Source organism: Nyctereutes procyonoides, unplaced genomic scaffold (genome assembly GCF_905146905.1).
Source record: "Nyctereutes procyonoides isolate TBG_1078 unplaced genomic scaffold, NYPRO_anot_genome, whole genome shotgun sequence".
Taxonomy (NCBI): domain Eukaryota; kingdom Metazoa; phylum Chordata; class Mammalia; order Carnivora; family Canidae; genus Nyctereutes; species Nyctereutes procyonoides.
Genome location: NW_026575047.1, coordinates 4511136 through 4534052, shown reverse-complemented (window position 1 = coordinate 4534052; position 22917 = coordinate 4511136). Strand labels below are relative to the sequence as shown.

At 42.5% G+C, this 22917-nt stretch overlaps 1 protein-coding gene across 1 annotated transcript in view; it reads left to right on the top strand.

Moving 5' to 3' along the window:
* Nucleotides 1-22917, top strand: part of ADGRA3 (adhesion G protein-coupled receptor A3) — a 123562-nt gene that overhangs the window by 32528 nt on the left and 68117 nt on the right. Inside the window, exons 2-4 of the mRNA XM_055326522.1 lie at nucleotides 1633-1704; nucleotides 12033-12104; nucleotides 18180-18251. Of these exons, the coding sequence (XP_055182497.1) occupies nucleotides 1633-1704; nucleotides 12033-12104; nucleotides 18180-18251 (216 nt within the window). The remainder of the gene's footprint in view (nucleotides 1-1632; nucleotides 1705-12032; nucleotides 12105-18179; nucleotides 18252-22917) is intronic.

Sequence of the window (22917 nt, the reverse complement as noted above, 5' to 3'; positions counted from 1 at the left end):
TTTTTTTTTTTTTTGGTCCTAGTGGTTGACACCATGTCCTTCCTTCAGCAACAGCTTTGGGGAGAGACAGAAGGTTACGCGGCGATATGCTTGGATTGCAAGAAAACATTAAAATGAGGGAGGATGTGTGTCTTAGAACTAAGGAAACAGAGTCTGTAATTTAATGAATACTCACTGAGAACGTCATGCATTTTGTAATTTCTTTCTGGTGTTTATGAGGTAGATATGATTCTTCCTGTTTTATGAACGAGGGAATTCTTACAGAGAGGTGGAGTGACTTGCCCAAGTTCAATGCAGCGTGCAAGCAATCGAGCTGAGCTTGAGACACAGGCATCCTTGACTTGAGAAGCTGCTAATAATCATCCCACAGAACAGGCTCTGAAATGTAGATCTGTGTGAACAGGGATTTTTTTTTTTAATTTCACTTATATCAAAAGAAAATCAGATGTCGAATAGCTATTTCTGTTTTAGGACAAATACTTAGAGGTCTTCTTTTAGAATAATAAAAGTAGATAAAATGAGTACTTGGACTCTTAGGACCCAGAGGCATTCTGTTCTCTGTACATACATGGAGTTTCTGTGTAGCGCTGCCTGGGAGAGGGGGGGCACCATGGACTTTGTACCCAGTGAGAAGGGTGCCCCCAAAGAACAGCACGGTGCGTGATGGAGAACTTGCTGCCCATGAGGCCAGTGGTGTGGCTCTGGACCTATGTTGACATATGTTGAACGTGAGGTTTGGAGCAGAGATTTTTCTGGATCTGTGATCTGGTTCTGGCATTTGCTGGTGTAACCTTGGGGCCATTAACCTAATTCCTCTCTGCCTTTTTTTTTTTTTTTTTCCATTTTCTTATCTCGTTGCCCTCACTCCTCCAAATCAGGCAGCTTTAGCACTTTCCACTTTATGGGAAATCTTTATGGGTCCTTTAGCCACAAAAGGCACGTAGCTCCAATGCCTAGAGAGGAAGCAAGAAGCAAGATTATGTACACGTGCTGTCTTCTTAGGCAAGTCCTAACACAGGGGGGCTTGACTGTGACTGCTTTCGATAAATTCTCGTTGTCAGGTCGCATCTTAACGTTGTCCTGATACATGAGATAGATACTGTGATGGGAGGGTGTGCAAAAGCTTACTTTCCCACATACAGTAGATATGCATACTGTTAAATTCCAGATAATATTCAGCATTCATATATCTAGAGGATGCTTTGTTTCTTTGTAAGATCAGTATTTTCTAGAGCATGTTATATTCTTCCATTAAGTTTCTAGTTTTTAAAATAAGTGTTCAACTTACATAAGTTGATTAATTATATAAATGTACGTGGCATTCTTTTCATATTGAGCTTGAGAGCTATTTTCTGTTCGCTTCTCTCCTTTTTTACTTTAAAGTTTGTAGTCATATGTGATAGGAACGATTTAAGAGGTGACAGGATGAGTGAGCGAGCTATTTTAGGTGGTTTCTCAAAGAAGGAGAAAGAAGCTCCTGTTTTTGTCAGGCATCTCAAAAACTATTTGGCTAATAAATGACTTCTTAGGATTCCTCATAGGTTTAAAAATAAGGAGCTAAACTATTTTGATACTGATGGTGTACATATATTATTCTGCAACTTACTTTACTTTTCCCCCTGTCATTTTTAGGATTCTGAGTAACAACAAAATATCCGAGCTGAAGAATGGCTCATTTTCTGGGTTAAGTCTCCTTGAAAGACTGTGAGTATTTTTTTATTATATCTTATTGTTATTTTACTTACTGAATTTTTTTCATTTATTAAGAGCTTTATTTGAAAGAGAATACTTACTGTATTTTTATTGTAAGTCTGTGACTAACCTCCCGACTTTTCAGAATAAAAAATCTGAGTTTTTCCCAACATTTTATTATGAAAAACCTCAAGAATTTAATTCCAAGAAACAATTAGCTAATTAGATGTTGGCGGATTTTCTGTAAAGGGCCACGTAGTAAATAATTTAGTCTTTGTGGGCCATATGGTCGGTGTCACGATGCCCCGATTCTGCCCTTATAGTGGGAGGGCAGCAATAGACAATAAGTAAATGAGTCCAAGTGGAGGTGACTTTATTTGCAAAGCAGGCTGGGGATCATGGTTTACTGGTCGCTGGCTTTTGGAGCATAGATGCTGTTTTGAAGTTTTGTCGTGAAGGGTGTGCCTTATAAAACAGTTAAGTAAAATTTAAACACCTCAAGGAGGGAAACTTTTGGATAGACTTTGATATTCTATTCAGATGTCTTTGAATGTGATCATTTTGTCTTGCTTAGAAACTAGGTCTAGTTGTGTTTATGATCAGATATAAGTAGTGCTTATCTTTTTGCCTTGGATTTGACACAGTGGATATTCAATTTGCTTGTATTATGAATGATAAGCCAGGATCACGTTTCAAATTCCCTTATCATCCGTACATTTATTAGGATAGCATTTCAGGACATTCTTCCTTTTTTCTTTTTCTTTTTTTTTTTTTTTTTGAGGAGGCTCCATGCGTGGAGCTTGAACTCATGACCCTGAGATCAAGAGTTGCGTGCTCTGCCGACTGAGCCAGCCAGGTATCCCTACAAAAACATTTCAGATGTTAGGTAATAAAAGGAGCCTCCCCATTTCTGTTGAATTACAGATTTTTGTTATTTTCTTAGTCTCTTTACTCTGCTGCACTTTCTCTGTGTGTGGTCTTTCCTTGACCATTTTACCTAGTGGCCTTTACAGTCAGACTCCCTAAGATGTTACTGCTTTGATCACTGATGTGTTATTTAAACATATACCTAGAGTTTATATTTATCCTTTTATATATGTCTGTTCTTTTCATTGAGCATATGTCTTAAATCAAGTCTTTGTTTTTAAGGCTCCATGCCCAGCGTGGAGACCAACACGGGGCTTGAACTCACAGCCCTGAGATCAAGACCTGAGCTGAGATCAAGAGTCAGACGACCATCTGAGCCACCATGAGCCTCTTAAATCAAAAGTCTTAAAAGTTAGGTTTTCACATATATTCATATATATAAAAACATATATAAAAATAGCACATTTTTACATACATAAAGTAGCAGTACATTCAAGTTTGCATACGTATGCATATGCAAGCATAAATATGTACATGTGTGTGTGCAGATATGCACATGTAGAATGTTCTTGGTGCAGCAATGTTTAATTCTCAGATTTTCTCACTTCTGTTTTCATTCAACTATTCCTCCACATAGGCCATGTGCTTCAGAGGATGCTGGGCATACCTCTGCGCTAAGCCTAACTAGGCTGAGGCGAGTCCTTCACTCCTATTCCATGGGTACAGGTTGAGGAATGGGCACCTGAAAGGATCTTGCCCAAGCATGACTGCCTCTGGACTGTTACTGTTATGTGAGGCCGTGTGTTCCCATTCGGTTTTCGTGTTTCTTGTAAGAAAAGTCATTGTAGGGCAGCCCTGAGGCCCAGTGGTTTAGCCCTGCCTTCAGCCCAGGGCATGATCCTGGAGACCTGGGATCGAGTCCCACATTGGGCTCCCTGTGAGGAGCCTGCTTCTCCCTCTGCCTGGGTCTCTGCCTCTCTCTCTCTCTCTCTCTCTCTCTCTCTCTCTCTCTCATGAATAAATAAATAAAATCTTTAAAAAAAAAAAGGAAAGAAAAGAAAAGTCATTGTGGTTGACAGCCTTAGCATGTAGCTCATTGTCAGGCATTGAGTACGTGCTTGGTTAATGACTGAGGGATCGGTGGGATCTTTTCTTTCCAGAGGAAGGATGACAGGGATGACCACGTTACATAAATGGTGTCTGTTGTGTTTATAAACGTGTTTTCTTTTTGGCCACTAGAGTTACTGTGGTTGTTCATGCACATCATAAAAAATATGGACAACAGAGCTGAAAGTATGGACAACACATGCTATGCTGTGAATTACTATAGTTTTTACCTTTGCTTTTTAATTTCATTTTGGTCTTTGACCAGCTCTCCATCATTTATTGATGATAAATCCCTATACATGAGAAACATACTAGGTTGCCACCAATATATTAGGTGATACTAAGATGCTACTGTGATTGTTTTCAGCTGGGGCTTGTCTATACCTGAATCCCAGGACACTTCATCTCCTTTGTAGGACCACAGATATAGATAGGTAGACACACATACATACATGTACACATATGAGTGTGTGTGTCCATATATAAATGGACTAGGACCCCAGTGATGACTTTGGGACCTGGGCCATCTCTGTTGGGAAACATTTTTACTTCAGCAGACCCTAAGCTCAGCATTTCCTACAGACCCTTCAAGGCCCAAACCTCTGTCTCGGCCTCACTGCCTCCCTCACTGCTAGGGAGGCCATGCGTGCCTGGGTGGGACCTGCCCCCCATGCTGTCTCCGTGGGAGAACGACACACTTCAGAAAGAAAGAGAGAGGATATGGTGAGGCTCTTACTGTTCTGGCTTTGAGAAGGAAGGACAGGGGAGCACGAGTTCCAGAGGAAGCGGCCTGTTAGTAGGCTGTGAGCATGAGCTCAGATAGAGCTCCACGTTCCTGCTGGGACCAGTGGCTGGAACGGCCTGAGAGAGCCCGATTGCTGGGGGTGGCTGGCACCTTGCAGAAACACCCTGGTGTTTGGTTTGTCTTGTGCTCTGGGAATTAGGTAAAACAGAGATCCCACAGCCAGTTGCTTGGGAGTTCATGACCAAACGCTGGTGAAGGTCTCCTCGGCCCCATTCATCCTCCGTGGGCATGGAAGGTGGGCTGTTGGTGCAGGGTCATGGGGAGGAGGGGACTGGGGCCGGCCTTCCCCTGGAGCCCAGCACTCTCTCACAGTCACACTTTCTCCTCCCTTGCTCTTCTCTGATTTGATGCACTACTGTTGAAGCTGAGGGCTCCGTGGATTTTGTAATTTCCATATCAACTCCTGGAATAATCTCTTGATTCCTGCCTTCTGCTGTTGCCACAGCCCTTCTCATTTTCCCTCTCTGCAGGCCATCTAACTGACCTGCTCTGCCTCCATGTCCCACTGTCCCCTTCCTGTGACTATATACAAAGACCGTCTTGTCCTTGCTTTATGGCTGTCAACTCTACTTTGTATCCTTCTGTGATTTTCTTCACTGTAGGATTCTTCTCACGGACTCTAGTTTGCTTCGGGACCTCGGGACCTCGTCATGCTATCTGTGAAATCTCTAGGGGTCTTCTCTTCCAAGACTCTCCAGGGACTTTTGGACTTTGTCTTGGTCTCTCTCTGCATCAGACACAAGCTGTGTGAATGCAGTGGTTCTGTTAATCTGCTCTGGCTGGCATAACAAAGTACCGTAAGACCGGGTGCCTTAAACAACAGACATTTATTTCCTCCTACTTCTGGGGGCTGGAAGTTCAAGATCAAGGCACTGGCAGGGTTGGTTTAATCTAGGGCCATGAGGGAAGGATCTGTTCCAGGCCTTTCTCCCTGACTTATATATATAGGTGGCCGTCTTCTCCCTGTGTCTTTCCATGGTCTTTCCTCTGTGTGTGTGTGTGTTTTCACATTTCCTCGCCACATTTGGAAGTCACACTGCTCACATTGGATTAGGACTCCAGTGTCCTCATTTCAAGTTCATTACCTCTTTAAAGAACCCATCTCCAAATACAGTCCCACCCATTTGGAGGGAAGAGTAAGGGTTAGGGCTTCTATATGGAATTTTGGAGGACACAATTCATCCTACGACAATGATGTGGCATTTTTGTAGATATGCTAAGGTATGTTTTCCCTGCCTGTTCCTAATTACTCTGCCATGGAAGGGATGACACCACAGATAAAAGGACTCCATTTTTGGCCATTGAGTTCCAAAAGTCTTACCTAGTCCAATATAGAAAAGAAATTTGAGTAAAGGTAACATAAGAGAATCTTCCTCCTTTTCTAAATACATATTCTTTGGGCTCACTGGGGAGTTAGAAGGAGTGTAGAAAGAGCTTTTATGCTGGTGGGTCCCTAAGAAGGATCTCTGTCTTTGCTTTCTCATCCATACTGGGTTTAGAGGAAGGATGGGGAAAGACAGCATGGAATAAAACCAGTATATGGTTCTGGATCCTAGGGCCAAGGGCCTCTGAGGCCGCTTTCCTGGAGAAGAAGCAAACCCGTAAATTTCCCAGGACCCAGTGCAATATAAGAGCAGAAGAACTGGTCACATAGCCCTGGAGGGGCTGTGTGTTTCCCAGGGGAACAGCGGAATGGCTCTTTGCTGAGCAAAGCGATGGGGTTGTTTGCAAAGATGTAGTTAGTGCTCCTTCTATAGGAGACTACTGATTGTTAGTAAGTGACATCGAAGGGTCTGGGCTACTCACGTTGAGCTCTGGACTGAAGCCGTAGCTAGCCAAATAAGTGACCTAAGGTCTTTGTAAATGACATCAGTTTCAAATTTTTCAGAATTAGTTGAGAAAAACAGTGTGTAGCTGATTTTATTCCTTCATGGCTGGTCATTCCCGTGCATCTCTCCTTAGGTATTTCACGTGTGAACCCGAGAGCTTTTTGTGCTCCGGCACTGGGGTGGAAACCCTCCACCAATGACTGAGAGCAGGCGGTGGATAGCCACCGACCACCTCCCCTCTCAGGAGGGGTGTCCCTGCGGCATGCTCTAGCACCGCCTTCCACCGTTCCCTAGGGGACTGCAGTTCGCCTCACCAGTGCCCCTTGAATTGGCTTCCTTGTCATTAAGGACTGGCCGGGTTGAATTAACCAGCAAATACGCTTCAGAGATTAAGGAGGTCTGCAGGTCAAGCTGTCCCTGGCGGTTCTTTTGACTTGAAGAATAGCTTCTGAAGGGGATTCATTTTCTCTCTCTCTCTGGTACAGTAAGACAAGCCTGGGTGCACACATCCTTCATTTTAGAGTATTGTGATTCCCTCTCTCTCTCTCTCTTTTAAGATTTATTTGAGAGAGAGAGAGAGAGTGAGCGAGCATGTGTGTGGTGGTGGTGGGGGGTCAAAGGGAGAGAATCTTCAAGCAGACACCCAGACACCCCACTCAGTGCAGAGCCTGACGTGGGACTTGATCTCACAACCTTGAGATCATGACTCGAGCGGAAGCCAAGAGTCAGACTCTCAATCGACCGAGCCACCCAGGCGTCCCTAGAGTATTGTGATTCTCGGCATGATTTGTCAGTATTTGGTGACACTCCTGTATAATCTAATTACCGACATTAAAATGTCATACCAGGCAATGTGTTGGACTCCCCAGCTTCTATTTCATCCCAAATGATGGGTCTACCTATTGTCAGAGCCACTCAGAGTGATGAGGGAGTATTTAGTTGTGGGGCTTCGAGAAAGATTTCCTGGCCCCTAAGGAATTACAGGAAGAAGAAATCCACTCCACAAGTCATGACTCTGTGCTTGGAGGTGATCTGTGGGCCTTGGCGTATCCCATCACAGTTAAGGGTCATCCTGAAGGCCAAGGTGACATTCTGAGAAGGGCAGCCCTGAGAGATGGTCGACGCCAACCACCTTAGGCTGCCGTCCGTCTCGATTTCCCTTAATGCCAGAGAATTTCCTTTATCGTCGAAGCCTTTTTGAGTAGAAGTTTCTGATCCTTGAAAAGCGTCTCTTCTGATACACTTGGCGTTCTTTTCTAAAGGAGCTTGTTCTTTTTCCAAGAACTATTAACATACTCTTTAATTTTGTTTCCGCAGTCCTTCTGCCCTTTTTCATTTTTGTTTTAATGATCCAACATATTTAGACTTAGCGATAGACCCTGAAGTCAGACTCCTGTTCCCTAGGGAAGCCGTGACTGGGGAAGGGAAGGGGGAGATGTTAAATGAACAAATCTGACTATAAATATCTTTTGGCAATACCTGATTAATATGGCTATTACTAAGTATTATATAATATGTCAAGGAGTTTTTATTATTAAAGGAAAAGTGTATCTTTAAATCATATTACAGTGCTCAGTTATTCATGAGGAGTATAATGTAGAAACACATGCAGTACATCATCAGCCACAAATTTATGTACTGCTTTAGCTAAATCAGTTCTTGTTGTAGATGCAGTTAAAATCTGAAAAGGGAAACATATGTTTCAAAAAAATGAAACTGACATATATTTCTGTTCTCAGAGCTTTTTTGCTTATCCAGTACACATCAAGAATATGCCGAGTGAATGTTTTCCCAAAATATCATTTCTCTTTGAGGTGTAGGATTGGGGTCAGTTGGGCCAGGGGGAGATAGGGACTATTTTAGGTCAGGCCCCATGGTTTATTATACTTCCTTAGACCGTAAAAAGCTGGGGATAAAAAAATAAATTTAAAAAATAAAAATAAAAACTGGGGACAAGAAAGACTTTTTATTATGAAAATTTTTAAACATACAGACAAACTTAAAGAATATTGTAATAATCTCCTATATCACCAATTTACTTACCCAGATAGAATAATTAGTAATGATTTGCTGTCTTTTTTTTTTTTTTCTCTTTATACTGGAACATGCCAACACATAAACACACTTGCTGAATTACTTGAAGGTCAATTGCAGGCATCATGACCCTCTGCATTTCTTTATTAAGAAATGTAAGTGGTTATGAATGAGATGCAGCCGCCTCTGTGATGCCTGAGTTTATGAATATCGTAATGATTTTGTAGCTAACTGTAATTTACCAAAAAGATTTTTGTAGTGAAGGTCAAATAACGTAATTCTATCTCTTAGCCATGGTTTACTTTTTTTATCCATTTGTCATCTGTCTTCATCCACTCTGGCTGATATCACGAAATACCATAAACAGGGTAGCTTGCAAACAACAGACATTTATCTTTCAACAAACATTTAGGGTTCGAGGCTGGGAAGTGCAAGATCAAGGTGCCAGCAGAGTCATTGTTCAGTGAGAGATCGGTGTTTAGTTGGCTGTAACCTCACGTGGTGGAGGGGCACGAGGAGGCTCTGGGGTCTCCTTTACAGGGCGTCAGCCTCATTCATTACGTCTCCGCTCTCATGACCTAAGCACCCCTCAAAGGCCCCACCTCCTAGTCCCATCACTTTGGGACTCAGGATTTCTGTATAAATTTTGGGAGGATACGGGGTCCCTGGGTGGCTCAGCAGTTTAGCACCTGCCTTCAGCCCAGGTTGTGATCCTAGAGTCCTGGGATCGAGTCCCACATCGGGCTCCCTGCATGGAGCCTGCTTCTCCCTCTGCCTGTGTCTCTGCCTCTCTCTCTCTCTCTCTCTCTGTGTGTGTCTCTCATAAATAAATAAATAAAATCTTAAAAACATTTTTTTTGGGGGGGAGGATACAAACATCCAGATTATAGCAATATCCATCCACATTCTGTATTGTGTGTCTGTCTCTCACACTGAATAGATGGATGTGGACCCTGCCCATCTGTCAGTGAAGATGTTTTAAACAGCAGTAGTGAGTGACAAGGGTTATAGCAAGGAAAGTACAGGGCCCTGTTGTTCAGATATATATATATATATATATATATTTTTTTTTTTTTTTTTTTTTTTGGAAAATGGAATGCTGTTCAAGACATAAGGGATAAATAGGAGTTAGGCAAGAACACCAGGATGGAAGTGAGGATAGATGCTGGGGAAGATTGGGTGTGTCAAGGATGGAGCAACCATGTGCCAGCGTCTGGAGGTGAGAGACCTAGGACTCTTTCTAGAAACATCTTGAAATAGGACTCATAGTATGAAGAGAGAAAGGCTGGATGAGCGTTAAAGAAAGGTGTGGAGCAGAATAGGAAGTCAGAGTTAGGGTAGGCTAGAGGGCCAGGCCATGGGGGGCTTGTAAGTTACCTTAGAGTTTGTGCTTCGTTCTGAGGGAACTGGAGCTTTTGGAGGTTTTAACCAGCACCGAGACATGTTCAGATATATGCTTAGGAAGATCACTTTATTTTTTTTAAGATTTTTTATTTATTAATTGAAGAGAGAAAGTCCAAGCTAGAGCACAAACGGGGGAAGATCAGAGGGAGAAGCAGACTCTGAGGCGCAAGGGAGCCCAACATGGGGCTCGATCCCAGGACCCTAGGATCAAGACCTGAGCCAAAGGCAGATGCTTAAACGAATGAGCCACCCAGGTGCCCCAGAAAGATCACTTTAAATGGAGAATGGAAATAAATGAATAGAGAGAGAGGATGAAGGAAGCAAGGACACCAGCAAGCACTGTGTGTGGGTGATGATGGTGAGGAAGAGGCAGAGGTAGATGGCTTTTGCCCAAAGTTGGAAGACCGGACAGTCCCACGTAAAATAACTTTTTCTGACTTAATGATATTTATCAAACATGCAGAGACTTTGAAAGACGATCTCTCTAGAACCTTAGTATAACCGTGGCCAACTTCTTGGCTTGTTTGCTTTATCTGTCTCCTCCTTGCTCTAGGTGTAAATTCTGTTAGTAAATCTCTGCTGTTTCAGTCAGAAAGATGTGTTTAAATCCTGAACTGTGGTTTGGCCATTCAGAACTTGGCCTAATTTTATAATCTTTTTTGCACGTGAGTTTCTTTATCTGCAGGAGGAGTCCCATCCCTTAAGATTGATTGTGAGATCTTCAAGGGACAGTAGGGGACAGACACAACTCGCTGGAATTAGTGATGGTGTAACAGAGGAGCCCAGAGAGTTAGAGCTAGACTTCAGGCTTGGCTGGGTCCAGGGGCTCAGCATTAATTCTCTTTTCCTGTCTTTTGGCTTCATTAGACTGGCTCTTATTTATTTATTTATTTATTTATTTAGTTAGTTAGTTAGTTAGTTAGTTAGTTAGTAAGTAAGTAAGTTCTGCAGCCAACATGGGGCTTAAAACCCATGACCGTGAGGTCAAGAGTTACCTGCTTTACTGACTGAGCCAGCCAGGTGCCCCCTAGACAGGCTTCTAAATCATGGTAGCAGAAGGGCTCTGGGGTGACCTCTTGACCTTTAATTAAACCCATGGAAACGACCATTCCCTGTCTCAATCTGTCTCTTCCCCCACTAGCCCAGGCCCTAGGTTTAGTTGGCCCAGGATCATGTAATCTGGTCAAGTTACTGAAACAACAGTGTCTGAAAAATCTGGATGGAGGTTGATGGAGCGCCATACCTAAAGGATCCCGTGAGGTGGTTTGTCATGGGCGTTGCTCTGTGTGCATCACTCTGGATAACGAGATGTCACTCGTGGAAGGGGCAGTGTGGCCATTGTTAGGTAAAGAAGGGAGAAGGGAAGGACAAGAGAAGTTGCAAAGAATTTCTGCTCATAGTTTGACATCAGGTGCCCTGAGACATGAATGGAAATCATTCGTGACTTCAGTGGGTCAAGGTGAGTGAGTCTGGCTCAGGGTCTGATGCTGAAGTATGGACCAGCCCCCAGCAGGACTGTGACCAGGGTCTGTGGGCCACTCTTCTGCTTCTCAGTGCTCCTGTAATTGACTCTCTGCCATCTTTGTGGTCTGTGTGAACATCTGTATGCGGCCACTTGAGTCCCCAGCTGGGCCCAGGTCCCCGTTGAAGAACAGCAGCCTTAGCAGGTGGCCTGGATCCTCACTGGTGGAGGGATGCGGCTGTGGTGCTCACCTCTGGCCCCTGGTGACAGGGCTGCATGCTGCAGAGAGTAAATTGAGCCTGTCATCAGATGCCATCGCCCTGGGGGCTGGTGGATCTTTGCCTTGAGAGATACGTTGTAAATCATCGCACTTTTTATAGGAATCCTAACCGTAGAAGCTCAGGGAGGGAAAAACATGAAAAGCTAAATGACATGAATTTTAGAGTGTATATTTTTGAGGATGGTTTTTAAAAATTCACTCTAATTACATTCACATATATAACCTGATTTATTTTGATGGCTCAAGTGTAGCATACTAAAGAGGAAATTGTAGAAATTATGTATAGGATTGAGCCATAACTGAATTTGAATAGTATAGGGACATACATATCTTTTTTGACATATGCCTTTATCATATTGACCAAAACCAGTGGCTTTGGAACCAGATTTCTTGAATTTGAATTCTGGCTCTGCCACTTATAACTGGGGTTAACCTTTTTTGGCATTAATTTCCTCCTATTAGTGTTCTTTTCTGTATAGCAGGTAAGTGTGGTTTGCCTAAATATTTACCATAGTGCTGATAAGTGAGTAACTTTTATTCTGTTTTTAACAGGGACCTCCGAAATAATCTTATTAGTAGTATAGACCCAGGTGCCTTTTGGGGACTGTCATCGCTAAAACGATTGTAAGTATTTGAATTTCTTGCTTATAAGTTTGAACTTTTCTTTTCTTTTTCTTTTTTTTTTTAAGATTTTATTTATTTTATAGCTAGATTGTGTGTGTAAGAGAGGGCACTCACGAGCAGGGGCAGGAGCAGAGGGAGAGGGGCAAGCAGACTGCACACAACTCATGATGCAGGACTTGAACCGTCGACCTTGATATCATGACCTGAGCTGAAATCAAGAGTCTCATGATCTGAGCCAAAATCAGTAATCAGATGCTTGAGCGACTGAACCACCCCAGCCTCCCCTGAACTGTTCCTTTGTAAGGAACTGTTAACCTACTTCAAGCTTTAACGTGATTAAAAAAAAAAAAAAAAAGAAAGGTGTTTTAACAAGTTTCAGTTTATTGGCCAGGTCAGCGATTAAAAAAAAAAAAAAGTAGTAGTAGCATAGAAAGTGGTTAGTTTGTGCGATAATTTGACTTGTTTGATCTTAGATGGTTGTGTCCTTCTCATGCTAATAAAGGGATTACTGTATTAGCTTTGTCAGTGATCATAACGTGATATATAGAGGATTTTTAAGTTATGAATTCTTTCAAACTCTATTGTATATGCATGTCAGTTGAGGCCCCTTTTTGTCAGTGATTTAAAGTCTTGCTATCTGCATGTATATTTTATCTATATTATTATTTCAAAACTTACAGAGCAATTTTTATTGCTTCTGAGGCAAAACAACTCCCCTTGCCTCCTTACTATGCTGTTTTTGCACCTCCTATGTGAGCATGCTCACATTTGAGAGGTAACCCTACACACAAGCCCTGTGCACTCTCCCACGATCCCTTATTCCTTCATCAGACATTTATTATTATTAAGGTCTGACTTCTTGGGAAGTGCTCACAGGCTCTTGGGGGCAACTAGATAATGAAAATACCCCCTAACACATGCACATGTGAGCTGTCACAGATAAGGTAATAGTAATAACCTGCCAAGGAAAGGAGGGGCCACCTGGGAGGGAATGCCCTGTCTTGGGAGCAGACCTGCAGGTTCGACCTTGCTCCTGAAGCATGAATAGTACATGCCGAAGAATAAGAAAGCAGGTGTTCTTAGGTGAGGTGCCAGAGCCTAAAGTACAAAGTGGGGCAATGGGTTTTGGAGGTTAGGCTGGTCATGGAGACATTAGACTTGTAGGCCTAAGAGGACCTGCCGTGTCAAAGATCTTTGAATCTTAGACAGTGTGGAGCCAGCAGGGCCGTGGTTCAGAATGTTTCTGTTGGCAGGAAGGAGAAACCACATAAGTGCAGAGATCTGGGGACAAAGGATGTTGGGGATGACACGATGCTTTCATTCTTCTTAACAATCATCCTTTCCTCTGTCCATGTCTCCCCCACACCCCTCTTTTTTGGTTCTGTTTTGCTCACTTATTTTAAGATTTTATTTTTAAGCAATCTCTGTACCAACATGGGCCTTGAACTCACAACCCTGAGATCAAGAGTCACATGCTCTACTGACTGAGCCAGCCAGGTGCCCCTCTCATGCTCTCTTGTTATCTGATGTTTATACTATATTGAGGGTGTGTGGGTATTTTTTTTTTTTTAATGTCTTCGTTTCCCATATTATTTGATAATAAAATTGGCTGTTTGCTCTGAGCTGAATCCTGCCAGGACCTACTTAAATGCTGACAGGAACCTTCCCTCCTAATGCTTTTGACGTTTTCTATGTATCCCTTATTGTCTCATTCAAAACTCTTTTCTTTTTACAGCCAGATCCAGCTGTAAGAGTTGGCCATGCTGTTTTCACAGATTTTTTTTAAGAATTGCTTTTGCAAATAAATTTTTCTTTCATCTAAAAGGTATCCTCTGGGGTACCTGGGCAGCTCAGTCGGTTTAATGTTTGCCTTTAACTCAGGTCCTGGGATCGAGCCCCATGTCAAGCTCCCTACTCAATGGGGAGCCTGCTTCTCCCTCTCCTCCCCACTTGTGTGCTGTCTCCCTCTCTCTTTCTCTCTCTCAAGTAAGTAAATAAGTAAGTAAAATCTTTTAAAAAATAAAAAAGAAAATAAATAGATAATAAATAAATAAAAGGTATGCTCTGAAGCTCTCAGTCCCTCAGTGTTAGTGTTCAGAATCCTGGAAGATGAGGTGTAGTAGGAGCTAAATGATTCTCTCTTCTTTGGGTACAATTGTTTGAAATTTCATCCCGACCCTGTAGGAGGGAGTGTTCTCACCGTGGTGGTTGTTGTGGGGGCTGGATGGTGGCTCATTGTCTTTATCAGACTTCTGTGCGCTCAGAACGCCCAGGGATGTCCAGAGGAGGTCTTGCCCTTGATCCCTTCTCTTCCCCGTGCCCTCTGCTCTCCATTATTTTCCAGTTAGGGCTCTTTCATGAGGCAAGTCAGGAAAACGGGCCCATCGGGAGCAGGTCAGTGGTGTTAAGAGAGACTGGGGTTCTGGATCGAGCAGGCAAGTATCGGAGAGGAGCGAGCATCACGTGGGCGCCAGAGTTCGGCTCCGGGGTACAGTTAGGTTTGGAGCCCAGTGTAGTAAGTAGGGACAGCGGTGGAATCAGGTGATGAGAGAGATCAGTGTCGGTTCCGTTGCATAAAAATTGAGTCTACTTCGGGTGCCCGACAGTGCACCCGGCTCCAGAGACCTGGGGGTCACTCAGCCCCTCGAGGGGTTGGCAGTCTAGTGGAATCATATGCACCAACCAGGAGCCTGGGTGTGGACGTGGAATCCACTGGTGGAGGTCAGCTAGACGTAGCTGCTGAGAGCTGCTGGGACTCAGCCTTCTGACCCAGGCGAGGGTGTGGGCTGCGTGCACCTCTAAACAGCTGTAGGTGAGAGGAGGAGCAGCGCTTCATAGGCTTGGTTTCCAACGGTGAGTCACTTTCTTGGTGCTTCTTGGAGGTGCACATGGTCACTGTGAGTGCAGGTGGAGGGGTCACTGTGAGTGCAGGTGTAGCAATAGGAGCGTTCAAGTCGAGGCTGGAGTGCTGGTGGGAGACCCGCCCTATCAGAAATTGGGGCTGAGGCTGAACCTTCTATGTTTGATTTGTCCCTCCTGGCAATTCTGATGCTAAAGTTTGGGAACTTCTGGAATATCTTTCCCTCCAGCTTCTTCCCCGCCCCCCCACCCTCCTGTGTGAGGCCTGTGACATCATATTGCCAGATGAGACAGACAATTTAGTCTCCCTCTTTGCGATTGGCTCCACTTTATTCCCAGCGTTTTGGGGGAGGAAAGCCCTTGTCAGGAAGATAAATGCTAATAATACCTTCATGTTAAGATACAGGTCGAAGAGAACTTGACTGTTCACAAAAAGCAGTTTCATCAGGATGTTGTAAGGATAATACAGACTATCTTAGCTTCTCTATCCGGTTCTTTCTCCTTCAGTAAATAATTTCTCAAGTACTTCCATCCAAAATAAATAAATAAATTTCCTGTTCAGTAGCATTTAATTACTGGTATCATCCCAGGCATTGCCTGAGCATTTTTTTTTTTTCATTGCATTTCACATTAAGTAGTCTCTTGTGTTCTTGCCTAGGAAGGTAATTGCCATTTATAATATTCTCCCCACTAGAAAATACATCCTTAATTTCAAACAGCTGACTCGTAATGGAACTTACGGTGTACGACTTGCAAGCTGAGAGTCCTATAGGTAAACTCAATGAGATACGAAGATACTCTGCAGTAGTAATGTTTGCTGGTTGCTTATGGATACAGGCGCTTTTTCGTAGGAGGCTCTCCATCACTCATTTCGATTGTGTCTCTCACTCGACAGCCACACATAAAGCATTTTTGTAAGTGTACCATGCCTTTGCCTTTATTTTATAGATAATTTGAATCAGGAAGATTTAAGTGGCTTTCTGAAGGATAAACTACCCAAAGTAGGTAACACCTAGACCCATTCAGTTTCTCTTTTGCTTTATCAACAAATTCAAGCTGATTCTCAATCTCAGTGAAAACCCATTATCAATACCTAAATACCACTTTAAATAGGTATAGCTATAATGAAATTGTTTCCCAAAGAATCAGTGGTAATTACACCAGTGAAAGCTCAGAAGTGAGACAAGATAATGAATAGAGCCCAGAAATGCTTAAGCAGCAATTCACAAAATGATGCCTAATTTTCTTAAACAGTAAAACCCAGAAATAAAAGAAAAATCAGCTGGGATTAAAAACCAAAAAAACCAAAAAACAACTCCCACAGTATTAAATACTTCACTTTAATATCCTGAGGAACAGGAGGTAGAGCACAGGAGGCACAGAGAAAGTTTTGTTTTGGTTAAGTTTTTTTTTTTTTTTTTTTTTAAATCAAAAGTTGTCATAAGATAGGAAAGACAGAGCTGTGATATTAGGGAGCTCGGGATTACCTAAGCTGGTTTTGGAATATCTAGGGGAGAATCTATAGTGTAGGTAACTGATTCAGATGCCGTATCCTTATCATTTCTGATTTCTAGTCTGGCTGATACACAGTTTCTGCTGTTACCAAGTTCTACAACTTAGACTCCAAGAGTTTTAGTTCAGAAATGGGTCGTGCAAATTTACTTTTGTAGAGAGTAGGTCAGAGTGTGACTCAAAGAATAGCTGCTTTTCCACTTAATAATATGGACATCGAAGAGAAGATGATAAAAATATCACTGGAAGTTTGGTTTAGAATCTTGTAATTCTAAGGGGTGATTCTTCAGTAGGAACTGATAAAAATTAAGATTTGTCATTTGAGGGTTTTCTTGCATACAGTTTAATAAGACGAGTGATGGACAAAAGTGCTGAACACCATGCTGTCTTACTTGAAGGTTACAGAAATTGTCATTTATCATCACCCATTTGAACTGTAATCTCCTGATTAAAATGTAAAATTGTGTTCACTGTGGTGTGGAGAAAAATAGTGCAGAAAGGACACAGTATCTACTAAACATGTAGATAAAAAGAAGTTTCACGGATTGAGGAGAAAAAAAATATTTAGAAAGTAAGATTTGATAGGAACTATAAGAAGTTAAGAGTGGGATGGGACACCTGGGTAGCTCTGTTGGTTAAGCATCTGACTTTGGCTCAGATCATGATCCCAGGGTCCTGGGATCGAGCCCCGTGTGGGGCTCCACCTTCAGCGAGAAGTCTGCTTCTCCCTCTCTCCCTCTACCCTTCCCTCGCCTTGTGCTCTCTCTCTCAAATAAATAGAATCTTAAAAAAAAAAAAAAAAAAGAGTGAGGTGCCTGGGTGACTCATTCCGTTAGGTGTCCAGACTCTTGATTTTGGCTCAGGTCATGATCTCAGGGTCATGGGATCAAGCCCCTCCTCATGCTCCACGCTCAGCAGGGAGTTAGTTGGCTTGGGATTCTCTCTCTCCCCGTCCCCCTCTTCCCCACTCTCTCTCCCTCTCTTTCTCTCGCTCTCTGAAATACAGGGATCCATCTTTAAAATGAAAAAGAAGTTAAGAGTGATGTTAAAAAAAAAATAATAACTAGGCCATTACCAAATGGGAAAAAAAAATAACTAGGCCATTACCTAGATAATGCTGAAGTCGTTTGGCTTGGAGATTAGGTGATAGATCTGTGAGGTAAAAGCAAACTCAGTTTTCTCATTATAGTCAAAACTTGTGACTATTTAAAGAATGACGTCAGAGAGCGTGAAGTTTCAGGTATTCTTGAGGAAATAAAAGTTCCGGCATTTTGGTAATTTGCCCCTTCATCAGTTGTCTGTCAGGTGTTTACTGGGACCGGGCTGTGTCCCAACCTTCCCCAGCATGAAGAACGGCGTAGGTCATCTGAGGGATTGTGTCACAGTCAGATAGATCCGGTCTCATTTTTACTACTCCAGTTGTATCAGGGCTCATTTCACAGGAGTAAATGCGTGGACTATGGAGGGCCCTCTAACTAGACAGCGTGCGGTCCGTGCGCCAGGAGAGGTGAAAGCAAGGACCGCTTTTCCTCTCACGGCTCCCCTTAACTCACCCGAGGCAAGTCAACTTCTCGGCGATGCTGAAAAGAAAGGTCTCGTGTGACCCCTGGGTGCTGTTCTTGAATATCCTTGAATATGGAATGTATGAAACCTTCCTCAACCCGGAGAACTAACTGAAGACGTTCCTTTCCCCTTTCTCCTCAGGGATCTGACAAACAATCGAATAGGATGTCTGAATGCAGACATATTTCGAGGACTCACCAACCTGGTCAGGCTGTAAGTACACCTTTCTCTTCCATTTAAGATGCAAGAAAGCGTGTGAGCTAGTACCCAGGTATTTAGAGGCACCTATGACATGTTAGTAAAGTAGCAGCTGTCAGGATTACAGGAGGAGGAGGAGACGAGGAGCTGGAAATTCAGTCCTGGGGTGTAGTGCCAGCAGAGCATCACGTACGTACGTGCGCACGCACAGCCGCCCCAGGTGGTAGATGCCTCAGAGGACATGGTCCTGTTGAGAGAGATGGTCGGAAGCATTGCTAGCCTGGATAAAGGTCCAGAAAGAGGTAAAATTTGACCCGATGGTCCAGAGATGGCCGAGATTTGGTTGGTTAGAAGGAAGAAGAAGCAGAGCAAATGATGCAAGAAGGTGGAAGGAAGAACAACGCCGGCGTCAAGGGGAAAGCCGTTGGTGTGAAGAGTACAATGGCCATTGGAATCATGCCTCTGACTTTGTGATTTAGGGTGAACTCACTTTTCTGAGATTTTCTGTTTTTTTTTTTTTTTTTTCCCCATCCGTTAAAGTAGGTGAAGAGTACCTCAAAGTTATTATAAAGGTTTTTTTTTTTTTTTTTTTTTTTTTTTTTTAGGATTTTATTTATTTATTCATGAGAGACACAGAGAGAGAGGCAGAGACACAGGCAGAGGGAGAAGCAGGCTCCACGCAGGGAGCCCGATGTGGGACTCGATCCCAGGTCTCCAGGATCACACCCTGGGCTGAAGGCAGATGCTTAACCGCTGAGCCACCCAGGGATTCCCCCCTCCATGTTATAAAGATTAATTAAAATTTGATCTATCTGTATCTCTCTCTCATAATTTACATATGTTATAAATACAGGAGAACGTTGTATAAGCCATTGAGTACATTCTTATTTTCTTTTTAAAATGAAGAGGCCCTGTTGGGAGTAACTAGAAATCAGGCTGATTATCTATGATAGAACTTTATATGAGGCTTCAAACTGATTTAACGACACGAAGCCCCTGAAGGGCATTTATGCTGGGGAAGTGGCATAAAATCCTGTTTTAGAGAAGAGTTGTCTGGGAATAGGGTGTAAGATCAAATTTGGGATTTAGGGTAGAGAGCGTAGTAATACGGATGGTCTCTGCCTGGTTCTTTCTCTCTGTGGCTTTTCAGAATGTTTCTGTAACTTCATTCATGTTGACTTTGAAAAAGCTCTTAGGGACTTCAATAGTGAGATTATTTCATGTCTGCAGTAGGGGAGGGGACGTCGGATCACTTGTTAGAATACCACAGAGTACTCCTGGTTCTTAGTGGACTTGTAGTATTTTTCAGTGAGCGCTTTGAGTTGGGAGGAGAGAGAGATAGGGCCAAACTTCCGTGTTTAAATACAAGGTTGATTTGGTGTACAGCTTTGCTCATAACTTGAGATTTATTAAACCAACTGCATTTTTATTTTTTTGTGGCTAGACTGCAGCAATTTTATTTCAGTGCTTTTGTTAACTCTTCTTGAGAGTTTTGTATTTTTGGTTTTGAGGACTGCATAAGAATCGGCAAAATGGGGCATTTATGAAGGAAAACTGTTATATTTTTGGATAGCTGTGACTCAAGTTATGAAAGCGTCTGCAGTTTACTGTTTTGTCGACTTTAGTTCCAGATGCATTTATAACGTGGCCCAGGGATTCTTGACCCATCAGCAAATATTCTTTAGGGAAGAGCTGGAAGGGATAGTCTTTACTTTTAGGGTCAGTTACAATTTCCTTACCTTTTTTTTTTTTTTTTGGCCTCTTACCTCAGAAGCTGAACAGGCATATAGAAAGAGGGAATCCAGAGTGAATCACTCTTTATAAATTTATAGATATTTCCTTTACTGATTCTTCAGCTGGATTCTCTGGGTTGCCTGGGATTTAGGACTGGTGGGGCCTCTTAGCCAAGGAGGTGGGAGTAGAGGCCCCCAGAGCCTGGAAGAAACCTTGGCAGACAGACAGTGGCCTTCTCATCCATGCTTCTCATCATTTTGAAACCAGTTGTGGCTTTGGAGGTTTAGGTTAAGAATTCAAAAATAACTTTAAATATGTCTGAGGCTTCAGTAGACATGGATGTGGGAGGTTTAGTTGATTATTCCTGTACATGGATCTCTGCCTTTGTTGATGGAGAACTGTTGGAGAAGTGAAGACATCCTCCCAGAGATTCCCACTCCATCTCTCTCTCACCCGTGAAAATAACTGGCGAACCAAAGATGAGGAGCTGAAAGTGAACTTTTGTGCTCTCTGCCCTCACCGAAGAAGTGAATTTGCAGAGAAGTTGTCAGGAGATCAACAGATCAAAAGCTTTCTTTTTTTTTCCCCCATTTTTAATGAATTTTGATCAATTTAAATCTTGTATTATTTTTCCAAGAATTATACCTTTAGTATTCTTCTAGCAGAAATAATTGGTGAGTAGGGGCGTCTGGTGGCTCAATGGGTTAAGCATCTGCCTCTGGCTCAGGTCATGACCCCGGGGTCCTAGGATGGAGCTCCTCCCCCTTCTTCCTCTCCCCTTGCCCCTCCCCCTGCTTGTGCGCTCTCTCACGCACTCTTTCTCTCTCTCTCTTAGAAAGTTAAAAAAAATATAGTGAGTGATATTTATAAGAACTTCCTTTATACAAATGAACAATTACTGATGTCATTAAGTCATAAAACCACATAGAGATTTGAAGGAAAAGTTAACCCCCCTTCCATCCCTTCAGACATCCCACCGTGAGCTAAGCCTGTACTATCTGGTGTATTATTTTCAGTGTCTTTCAGGTGTATTTGTTGTGTTGCTCCCACAAAGGTACAGGCATACATACAGGGCTGTACATGTGTGCTGTACTCAGCAATTCACTTAAAAAATTGCCAGCATATCATTAATATCTTTGCAAGAGAGTACCTGTTGATACAGTTCATGTTTGTTAATACTTCCGGAAGATTCCGAGTACAGAGCTGATTATAATTTAGTTCTTTATTCTTCTGTTGAGGGAGACTCTATTTGATTGCATTTTCCCCTCCTTTAGCAGATTGGCCCTGGTAAACTTCCCTGTATGGTCATAGGTGATGCGTCCTACATGTTTAATTTATAAGAATTCAGGGCAGCCGCGGTGGCTCAGCAGTTTAGCGCCACCTTCAGCCCAGGGCGTGATCCTGGAGACCTGGGATCGAGTCCCACATCGGGCTCCCTGCATGGAGCCTGCTTCTCCCTCTGCCTGTGTCTCTGCCTCTCTCTCTCTCTCTCTCTCTCTAATAAATAAATAAATAAATAAATAAATAAATAAATAAATAAATAAATAAATAAATAAATAAATAAATAAATAAATAAAATCTTTAAAAAAATTACAGGAATTCAAATGTATTTGTTTAGCAAAAAGTAAGTAAATAAAGCAAAATTAAGGTATGAAGAGAACAGGGTAAAAGGGTGGAGTGGGGATGGCTGGATAACTGATCTGCTGTTCCATTCAGTGAGCTGATAGGACTTGGGAGCAGTGACTTTGCTGTGCACTTGCCATCCTCTGTTCCCTTTTGCTTTGTGTATTATCTCAGAGCTGCAGTGTGATTCTAGTATTTTAAAATGTGTGTAACTTTTTATGGTCCCCAAACCAAAACTAGTTACTCTGTTTGGTGTTCAGCCAGTCTATTCCAACACTGGAGGAAAAATTGGTTTATGTGGGGATTTACTGGGACGATGGCATGTCTCCAGTGTAATTCCTTCCTCTGTGGTTTTATAAGGAAATAGCTAATTATATCTAATAATTAAAATAGCATAATAATTAGAATCTAATGATCCCTGTAAGATGCCATTATTTTGTTTATCCTTAAATCCTATATTTGTATAATAAGAGTTTCATTTCCAACTTACTGTTATGGAATCTTTCAAACTTGTGAAAAAAAAAATTAGAGACAGTCGTATAAGGAATCTTCATGTGCCCATTCCCCAGTTTCATCACTTTAGGAACTTCATTGCCAACCTTGTTTTAATTCTATCTCCCATCTTTTTGTCTTCCTGATTATTTTATTTATTTTTTTAAGATTTTATTTTTAATGAGAAACACAGGCAGAGGGAGAAGCAGGCTCCCCGTGGGGAGCCCGATACGGATCTCGATCCCAGGACCTGGGATCACGACCTGAGTTGAAGGCGACACTCAACTCCTGAGCCCCCCAGGAGTCCCCCTGCTTATATTGTTTAAAACAGATCCGAGTAATCCTATAATTCCACATAGGATAGCTTCATGGAAGTACCGTTGTTTTAATTGCATCTAGGTTACTTTTTAAAAACACAAGGGTGAGTCACGCTTCCATCAGCAATAACCTCTTCAAAATCTACATTCACTATCCCCACTGATAAGCCCCCAAAAAGAGAAGGGCATCTCTTTTACTGTTCTTTTAATTGACAAATATCCTTTGTTTACTTAAGTTCCTAGGCAGTTCTCCTATGAAGATCAGAGTCCTTTTATCCAGCTTTTCCTATCAAAAATTTGTACGCTATATTTAAAAGCCAATCCAGGGTTGTTTTTACTGAATTTCATTGCATGTTAATTTGTGAGGGATTGGCATTTGTGTCACATTAGGTTTCCCATCGGGGAATACACTGTTGCAGAATTCACAGGGATAGCTGACCTTTTCCAGATCAACTCTGTCCCCACTCGGGAGTTCCTCTATCTGATTGTCCCTTTCTACCACACGGGAGGGATTC